Source organism: Lycium ferocissimum, chromosome 1 (assembly GCF_029784015.1).
Source record: "Lycium ferocissimum isolate CSIRO_LF1 chromosome 1, AGI_CSIRO_Lferr_CH_V1, whole genome shotgun sequence".
Lineage (NCBI taxonomy): Eukaryota > Viridiplantae > Streptophyta > Magnoliopsida > Solanales > Solanaceae > Lycium > Lycium ferocissimum.
The window spans coordinates 26,815,764-26,825,635 of NC_081342.1; the positions used below are offsets into that span (position 1 = coordinate 26,815,764).

The 9,872-nt window shown below is 34.1% G+C and overlaps 2 protein-coding genes and 1 pseudogene across 3 annotated transcripts; all 3 read right to left on the minus strand.

Annotated features, from left to right (window-relative positions):
- Positions 1 to 3,521: 3,521 nt before the first annotated feature.
- On the minus strand, positions 3,522 to 4,525 carry LOC132053387 (uncharacterized). Of its 2 annotated transcripts, XM_059445404.1 has the most exons (3): positions 4,388 to 4,525; positions 4,268 to 4,319; positions 3,522 to 4,189 (listed from the first exon to the last, which is right to left on the minus strand). In XM_059445404.1, the coding sequence occupies exons 1-3, from the start codon at positions 4,396 to 4,398 to the stop codon at positions 3,968 to 3,970; spliced, it is 285 nt and encodes a 94-aa protein (XP_059301387.1). In that variant the 5' UTR covers positions 4,399 to 4,525; the 3' UTR covers positions 3,522 to 3,967. The 2 variants fall into 2 exon arrangements, with proteins under 2 accessions (XP_059301387.1, XP_059301379.1); XM_059445396.1 differs by lacking the exon at positions 4,268 to 4,319 and having other exon boundaries at positions 4,388 to 4,520.
- Positions 4,451 to 5,079, minus strand: LOC132053379 (uncharacterized). Its single transcript, XM_059445384.1, has one exon. The coding sequence runs from the start codon at positions 5,077 to 5,079 to the stop codon at positions 4,507 to 4,509; it is 573 nt and encodes a 190-aa protein (XP_059301367.1). The 3' UTR covers positions 4,451 to 4,506.
- On the minus strand, positions 4,451 to 7,790 carry LOC132053372 (uncharacterized; annotated as a pseudogene).
- Positions 7,791 to 9,872: the final 2,082 nt, after the last annotated feature.

Here is a 9,872-nt window from a genome sequence, read left to right on the forward strand (position 1 = left end):
CTTTAATAAAATAATTTGTAACTACATAAATATCTATTGCTTGATTTAGATCATGAATTTCAATATTTTTTTAAAAAAAAAATTATTTCCAATCAAATATTATTACATAAAATGGGACAAAGTGATTATGAGTGTGTTCCAATTTCCCATGTTCGGTTGGTCAATGGATATATATGTCGTTCAATTTTAACAAAAATAGCTATCCTGTAGTTCATTAGTAATGCAGCACTACATTTAAAGTTAACGACGTGAAAAAAAATGTGTTTGCGTCATTGCGTGTGTATTATCTACAGGGCCGTCTCAGCAACATTGGGGGCAGGGGCGGAGCTAGGTAGGCTCCAGGGGGTTCATAACCCCCTCAGCAAAAAATTACAATGTATATACAAGATTAAAATTATTTTTTTTATGTATATATAGTAGATGTTGAACCCCCTTGACTTCTTCGTGCATTTATTTCTTCATATTTTTGAACCCCATATGTGAAAATTCTGGTTCCGCTACTGACTGGGGGCTTAAAGCCAAACTTCAAACAGAGGCCCTAGCTAATTGTTTTAAAAGGAAAGATCGTCATATATATTTTTATTTAAAGTCTACTTTTCTAGCTTTTTAAGATGCGAAGTCATTAATTACTGTTTTATAATTGATTTGTTCTAACAATTCTTTTTCAATTGATAATATACCTAATTCATTCAATATCTCTTGAGACATTATTGATCTTGGATAAGATTTTATCAATTTTAATTTTGAAAAACCTCTATCTACGTTCCAATTTGTTTGAGACTTTTCGCTTTTCAAGAGTCAACCTTCTTAATATTGACCGTGTGTTTGAACACAGAATCTTTAAATTTTTTATAATAAAATTTACATTTTTGGAAATTACGTAAAAAGTACTATAAGTCACCGTAATTAATAATTTAAAATATTTAAAGACGTATGAAAAAAATACGGCCAAAGAACAACTTGTTTGCCTCTCGAAAGGTGAAAAGTGTTAAACAAATTGGGACGGAGGGAGTACATCTTTCTGAGGAAAATGGGCGGCGATTCTTAGGTCGTGTTAATTGAAAATAATTTTGATTATCTATTAATTTTGGCTCAAATGTCAAATACAATAAGCATCTATCAGTATTAGAATTTTATTTTTAAAATCACTCTAATGAGCGGAAATATGAATTTCGAAACCACGAAGTTGAAATTGGGAGTCAGATTGAAGTTCTCTAGTCAAGTCATTTTACTTCTTTAGTCATCATGCTACCAATTTGGACTTTCAAATATGAAATTTTACTCGAAATCTTTGCCGTTTGATCTTAAGGTGTGCAAGTTAAGAATTATTAGTTCCTTAAGTTATAGTCTAACTTTAGGAGAACTCCAATGTTTAACATGCATTAATTTGACCCCTCTAAATTATTATCTGGGAAAATAACTATTTTCGTCCCTGTATTATTGCTTTATTATGGTTTTGGTCCCTATGATATTTCACTCCTCATATTTAGCCTTTAATTAATCAAAGTGATTGATTTTAGTCCTTCTACTAACGGTGGTTACTAACTTAAACAGATACATCACTGCTGTCAAGGGCAATGATTGTATTACATATAATGCTATTTTTATATACTAATAATAAAATCTCTTTGTCATTTATGTAGAACCATCAGGATTCACGTGGCACATTTGACAATGAAATTTTTCTTTACTTTCCTATCTCAACAATGGAGTGCTCTTTCTCTCTCCTCTCTTTGTTAAGCTTTTGGTCTGTCCTCAAATGGCGGAACTCAACCAAATTGGATGAAATTTCAAGATGAAAATCATGGCGGGAATCATACCAGAGTGATTTTAGTTCAAATCATGTCAAATTTCGAGTTCCCATTTCCATTTTTTCAGTTAGAGCTAGAGGCATATAGTTCTTTCCATCTTCTTCGATCTTTTTTTACAGGCTCTGGTCAAGCTGTTTTTCTTGAATTCTATTTTTTATCTGATTTTTTGATTAAGCTCTATGATTAGTGTTTTGTCTAATTTGCATATCTGAAGGTTTTTCTTACAACTAATATGTGCGTGGTAGCTCAAGCTTAGTAGTTGATGGGTTTGGCCGTGAAGAATGGTAGTGTTTCGACTAAATTTATATTTATCGCTTTCAAAAATTGCAACGACTCTCCCTTCTATGTCGACCCATTTCAGGGAGAGAAAAAATTGAGCTTTGAAATTTCAGGGTGCAAATTCTATGTTAAATTTTCAAACATGCTATTTGAATATGGGTCACTGACCATTTCTTTTTAATTAGTGATATTTTCTTTATATATTTTATACTTTTCTTGGCTGCTTAGAGATTAATTTGCTATAGTTTCTCATATTGGGATTAGAATACATCTACTTCATTTGGATCCATTGATAATTCATAATCTTGTGGGCTTGTTGATTTCTTGATTGTCTCTAGAAGTGTATGAACTGATATGGATACTTGTTGTACGACTTTGGAATCTCCTGTCCTGTCCACTTGGGGAGGGTGATTACTGGCTGCTTTAACAATAGAAAAGTTTAAAACTTGAGATTAAGGAGAGCAAAAACAAGCCTGGGGGTTCTTTCTCTATTATCACTACAGAAATGACAAAGATACTCAGGTAAAAATCAATTCTTTCTCTTCTTTAGGACATGTCTGCTTCACCTAAGGCCACCGTAGTGTTGTAAATATCGTGAAAACAAGTTGATATGTGTGATATGAACTATATCGTGAATGGAGGCGGATGTAGCTTTAAGCATGATTAGGTCCAGTATTTAAGATTTTTAGCGTTGAGCTCATTACACTTTAGAAATTATGATTGTGCCTTGAGTAGCCTGCTAATTTCTTAAATCAGTAGCAGTCGAGTAAATTTTTTCTTAACTGGATAATTCTAAATGATAGTTACGACATCTTATTCTTGGATGATATCTTTTCTCTTTCAATTTTTAGAAGTCTGTGATTATGTGTGTTTTTAGCAATCGTAGGGACAAAAAGAAAGAATAAAAATGACTTTAACTTAGGGGCCAATATTGGAGGAAAGTAGGAAAGCTACAGCGGTTACCCTTTTATAATTATGCTTAGACTTGCCGAAGATCAACATCATAAATATGTTAGTTTGTATTTTTTTCGCTACAACACTAATCTACCATCAATTTTAAATCTTTGTACCATCGCTTCTATATGGATAGTGGATTCCTCTTGGATGATTTAGGCAGATGTCCAGGTGATTTACCCCTACAAATTCCGAACAACAGATTCTTCATCACCATCCCAACCTTCTTGCATTAGACTTTTAATGAGCTCCTTGTTTGTTGGTTAACTGCTAGCGGAGTAAGAGTAGCAGCCTATCTCCTCATGTAGAGCTAATTGCAACAGCAACTAAATTCCAACATAGCCTTTTCCTCTGTTATGTTAAAAGTGAATCCAAAACCGTTCTATATATGTCAAACTCCAACATGATTGTCCACATTTTGAAACTGAAAAACATATAAATATGTTTCTATATTTTGTGTTCAACATACGACTCCAACATGATTAGTCCACATTTTGAAACTGAAGACTCCAACATCATAAATATTTTAGTTTTTAGTTTTCGCTACAACACTAAGCTGCGGAAAACTGAATCTGTTCTTTCAAGAGTCAGGGAAGAGCTGGCTCACTTTCAACAATTTGAAGCACTTTTCTAGTCTATTTACATGAAAAATCAAAACGTACTTCTAAAAATTGGCTATATTTTTGCTATAGAAAACGATGATGCCTATGATTTATTGTAGGCAAAGTGCAGAATGAAGGCGATGAAGTTAAGATCAGGGAGAAAGATAACCATTTAAGTTGCAGAAGTTTTAAAAGAGAAACACACAATCATTTAAATGTCACTAAAGCATGATTAACTTCAAAGTCGTCAAGGAAGAACCAGATCTAAACAAGATCTGATTTCATGTGCGTATTATCATTGTTTGTCTTTAACTTCTTTAGTTAAGGAACATTTTTCTTCTTGTCCCGTGGGCCACTTCCTACTCTCTTGCTACTTTGAGAAAGCGCATCTTGTAATCTTGACGGTGGGACGTATTGTTTTCCCATTCTCTCGATGAAGAGTGACCTTGTATCTTCTCTGGAATGCTCACCAATTTCTTCTAAATTGAATGCAGAACTTCTCAATTGTTGTTGAGGTACCCTTGGCTGGTTAAGTTGATTGACCTACAATATACAGAAGAAAATAAGCCAGCTAGTACGGTTCGATAGACACAACATGAGAGAAACAAGAAAGGTAATTACAATTTGTTCAGTTACAAATGAGGAACTCTCAATCAAAAATGGTGCTTGAAACCTATAATAAAATAACATTTTTAGTATTTTTACCCTTAATGAAGAGAACTAACTTATTTGACTACTTACTTCTGTTGCATTACTAGGTGCAGAAGGGCCTTCCTTTTCGACTTCCTGATGGACTTGTTGCTGTTGAACTTCAGAGTGGTTGCTTCCCATAAGAATACGGCATTTTCTGCTATTATGCCCTAATCTTCCACATGATCCGCACTTTTTTTCTTGCCTTTTCTTGATGCTTTTAACAAGGTAAGCTTTCTATAATCTGATTCTTTTTGAGTTGTCTCATCAACCCCTCTCTTTCTTAGTTTTGTTGGTCTACCTGGTTGTGTTTTGTATATGGGTGGCAGTGGTGATTCTATCCCTGTCTTAGGCCATTGCTCAAAGCTAACAATTGGCAAGATAGATGGATTATAACTCTTCATGTACTGCTCAACTGTGTAGCATTCATGAACATACATTTCCGGCTCATCCTTCTTAACCCATATAGCTACAATAGCATGATTACAAGGTATTCCTGTTAAGTCCCATCTCCTACAAGAACATGTCTTCTCCTTAAGATCAACAGAGAATAGTCTAAGATAGATATCCTCAACCTGGTAGTGGAATTGGTCAGATTTAGTGGCAATACATTCAGCAACTTTATCCTTATTTTGCTCTAGCTTCAATAAGATTTTCGGACAGATTCTGTGACGATGGTTCATCATCTTATCTCTGTTCTTTTGAAGTCTAGACATCATATAGATCCTGATTGATTCAATCATTGTCCAAATATGCTTGTCTCTTACATGTAGGGGTACACTATTGAATGACTCACACAAATTGTTTAATAATACATCACACTTTGAGAAAGAAGAGAAAAATGCCCTTGACCAGTGAATGGGGGCTTATTAATAAACCATTTAGGGGCTTTTGGATCTAATTTTGCCATTCCTTCCATATGCTTGGAAAATTCAGGTTCTGTAGTTGCCTTGGCAGCTTTCCATAGGATATCTTTCAGTGCTTGTCCTCCAAAACCTTCCGTCTTGAAATTATTGTGCAGATGCCTCACACAAAACCTGTGTGCAACATCTGGCATTATCTCATCAAATGCTAGAAGTAAACCCTTTTGCTTGTCAGAAATGAAAGTCCATGAGATTCTTAGGTCCTCATCAAGAAGTGTAAGAAACCAACTCCATGTTTCCTTCAGTTCACCTTCCACTACTGCGAATGCAATAGGATACATGTTGTTGTTTCCATCAATGCCTACTACTGTCAATAGCTGCCCGCCCTTTGGGTGTCCTTTCAAATGACATCCATCAACCCCTATTATGGGTCGACATCCGGCTAAGAACCCCTGCTTACAAGCTGCAAAACATATATAGAGTTTTAAAATCTTTTTCTACCATTGACCATTGTTTTTGGATTTTCATCCAACTTCAAAATATATTTAGTCCCTGGATTACTCCTCCTTAGCTTAGCACAGTAATCCTACAACATATCAAATTGCTCTTCTTTAGTCACTGTGGTTAGATCTAATGCCTTCCTCTTTGCCATATAAGCTTGATTCCGAGTAATGGTACAATTATGGGCCCTCATGACATGAGCTTGAAATTCTTTCACACCCCAACTTGGATTTATTTTAAACTCTTCTACGTACTTCTTAGCTAAAAATCCAGAGTCAATAGTCTTGTTATCTCTCTGATTGCCACAAGAATGGTCAGGGCCTATTGTCTTGATGTTGAAAGGTTCATCTTGATTAGCCTTTGAAGCAAATATGAACTTGCAGCTTGACACCTTACAAATTGCCCTCGACCTCGTACATTCATTCTTTTTAAACTTGATGTCTTTTTTTTTTTTTTTGTGACACAGCATGTACCTCAAATGCCCACTTGAATTCTTTTCTATTACTGAATATCATATTAGGCGCAAACTTAAACTTTGGATCCTCCAAATCCCTAGCTGGACTAAAAACAACAGATCTTTTAGGATTTTCATCATCAGAATCTCCATGTAAACTCATTAATTCCTCGTCTGATGTAGCACAATCATCTCCTTGAGTGTCGTTGGGAAACATAGCCAGCATGTTTGAAGCAACTCCAAGCTCCATGGTTTTTCTTTTAACTTGGTTATCTCTACTTTTCCCATTAAAACCAACCCACTCTACAGTAGAGTCGATGTTTTTATCAAAAATCATGTCATCTTCTTCCAATGAATAATCAGAGTCATGAAATGACTCACATTCTTCACTTGTGGCATCAGTCTCATCACCTCTCTCTATTACATCCACATCTACCAAGCCTTCCTCGCCGTGTAGTTGGCTGCCCTTGAAATCAACCACATCATAGTTCCATTGGTCCTCATCTGTATGCTCGACAAATATCTCCACCTCTCTATTTTTAGGTATTTCATAGACAAGGTTATATATATCTAAATCAGTTGATAAAAGTCTTATACTTTTCTCAAAATAAGGCCCAAACTTGAACTAAAATTTCACTTTTCTATCATTGACTTTCAACTTTTTCATACACTGCCTCATTTGAATGATAGAATTTTCATCTCCTTTACAATAGTCATAATAAGCTATCTGTCCACTAACGTAGTTAATCTCCGACTCAACACACCCACTAACCTTTATAGTGTAGTTTAATGGTGTACATATCGGAATCTAGACCTTCATCTGTAGAGAGAAAAGAAAAGTAGGATCTATCAGTGTTATTAGAATAATAGTTTCAACAGAAAACGTAAATGATCATACAAATTCAACACAAAAATATGTAACCAATCATGGAAATCCAAATTAATCTTGAATTTGAGTTATGTTGGCTTCAATTCTTAAAGAATTGAGTTATCTGCATGGTATTTTATGACTAGTTCCAGTTTAATTGTGTGCACCCTTGGATTTCCACTTTCATCTATTGTTGGAAAAAAGAAAATAAGATTAGGTTACTTGTGTCATTTTATTAAGTAGAACCAACACAAAAATATGTAGCCATTCATACGAATTCGGAATATGCACTACAGATATTTTGGTCTTTATGATTCTTGTAGCATTTATTAATGAAATTCATTCTTTATGTGAAATATTTGATGCTTCATCTTCATTATATATCTGTTAATACTTTTGGGAAAATATTGCTATATAATCAAGATTTTGGTCTTGTTTTTCATCAGTCAATATTAAGGATCTAGACTAATTTAAGTGACCGAGTACTTACATATCGGCGTGAATTGTATCCCACTCTTGTAACGGAGTTCCATTGTCAAACAGAATGATTTTGTTTCTATTCAGCAGGCGCAATGAGTTGTTTTATGTTCCCTAGGAGGAGTTGCTAAATTGTGCTCTCACACAAGCGGGGAGACAACTAAAGAGAAAAATTGTTCATGAACCAACAAACACACAAAGTTATTCAATCATCCATGGATTAGACGATTAATTCAATCCAAATGGAAGAAGGGAGAAGGGTTGAGATATGCTTGTGTATGAGGGATTGATGGTATGTAACGATATGTAAACGTGTTAGTATGTTTAGGTTTTTTGTTTGTATAAAAGTGGTCCTTGTTGTAATACCATAATTGCCCCTGACAGTAGTGACTGATGTATTTGTATTGGTACCCACTGTTAGTAGAAGGACTAAAATCAATCACTTTGATTAATTAAAGGTTAAATATGGGAAGTGAAATATCACAGGGATCAAAATCATAATAAGGCAATAACACAGGGACGAAAACAGTTATTTCTCCATAAATATAAAAAAAAAAAAATAGCACAAACGATATATATATGTTTTACCTCTATGGTATCGTTGTCTTGTTCTTGTTGCGTTTCGTAACATCAACCTTTGCTCATCCTTACATTTGAAGGTTCAGGGTGCCATACCGTTCAAATAGGGTAAACGGGTTGGTTTCTTCAAAATTGAGTTACGGTTCGGGTCATTTATCTATTTCGATTAATATAGATAAATCGAACGAATATGCAGATATCGGTTAACGATGCATAAGCGGCTTTTTTTTTTTTGGTAGGAGTAAGAGGCCTTATCCTCTAAAACTTTGAGAAATATAAAGATTTTGTACGTTAAAAATCTGAATCTCTATAAATCATTTAATACTGTTATCTCAATAGATTCATACTCTATTTTCCTGGTGTATTCTTGCAGATATATAGTGTAGAAAGAGTCAAAATTGTAGTTTCAATCCACTCATCTTTCATAAGCTCGAACGTTGCGGAAAGATCAAAGCAACCTTTAAATTTGAAAACTCTTAACATAATAATATTCATCATTTTAAAACTTGAATTTGTTTTAAAATTTTGAAATTTACGATTTACATATAGATTTTTTAATATTTATGTGACATTTTAAAATTTAGTACTCATTGATATAGGATACGCACTCAATGCACGCATAAAGAGATTAATACTTAAAGAAAGAGGAAGTAAAAAGAGCCAAGAATTAATTAAAGCATAAAAGAGTTAATTTGGATTAACAAAGAATAGCAAGTTAAAAGAATTAAAGATACAAAAACTGAAAAAGTATAGAGCTGAAGCGTGTACAAGGAAAAAAAAAAAACATGCAAAATGATACTGCACGCAGGTTCGATCTTCAGTTGCAAGAGTGGCAGGTTATGGCCCTTTGCCAATGGCACTTTTCACTCTTTTGTTCTTGAGGGTGACAAGACTTATATATATTTCATTTCTTATACATTCCGCATATATACCAAGTTTCAGCCGAGCGGTCCGGGTGCCGTGGCATCCCCATCCATCCACATAAATCCGCCTCTGAGTTTAAGTTATACAGTTAAACTGAAACTCAAACTGAAAGGTACAGCTCACAATTTTCGAAATGTAATGATGAGCAAAGGTTAGATGTTACGAAATGCAACAAAAACAAGGCAACAATACCATAGAGGTAAAAGATAAAATAAAAATTGAGACAATACAAAAAGAAAATAAAAGAGCGGGGATTGACAACTAATAAGTGTAAAATAGGAAAGAAAAAAACTTATCTACTAATCGTACATAGATTACACTTTACAAAAATATCTATACAAGGAAGATATGTGTAAATATACATAAACGCTACTTAAATAGAGGCTAGAGCTCATTACATTACAACATTATGTAAAGTGCAGCCGCTCAAATGAATATTCATTTTGATAATTTCTCATCAAATTAGACTTTTTTCTTAGTTCTCTTTTTTATGATATCACTAAGCTTAATATTAGACTGTCAATTAACAAACAGATAAGGGGAAGTGTCAAGCAACAATGGCTGATTCTGAATCTTTTCCCTTACTTATAATATTATCATTAACGAATACAACTTGGCTTTGAAGTTCCAATATTCAACAAACAGACATCCAATAAATCAACCATGGTTCGGTGATTTGCTGATTTGGGGAAATCATATATGTGTGCGTCACATTATTTCTTGTCTAATGCATGCGCGCAGAAAATTAAACAAACAAACAAAAACAAAAAGCACATTCTTTTCCCCTTTTTCAGTTGTCCTGGGCGGTGTCACTGGACTAGTCCAAGACCACCATAATAAAATACAAGACTAAAATATTCAAACTTAATT

Coding starts and splice junctions, on each gene's coding strand:
- LOC132053387 (XM_059445396.1), bottom strand. CDS start 4,477: ATGGGAAGCAACCACTCTGAAGTTCAACAGCAACAAGTCCATCAGGAA. Junction 4,190..4,387: donor CACCTAGTAATGCAACAGAA/GTAAGTAGTCAA, acceptor TGTATATTGTAG/GTCAATCAACTTAACCAGCC.
- LOC132053379 (XM_059445384.1), bottom strand. CDS start 5,079: ATGATTGAATCAATCAGGATCTATATGATGTCTAGACTTCAAAAGAAC.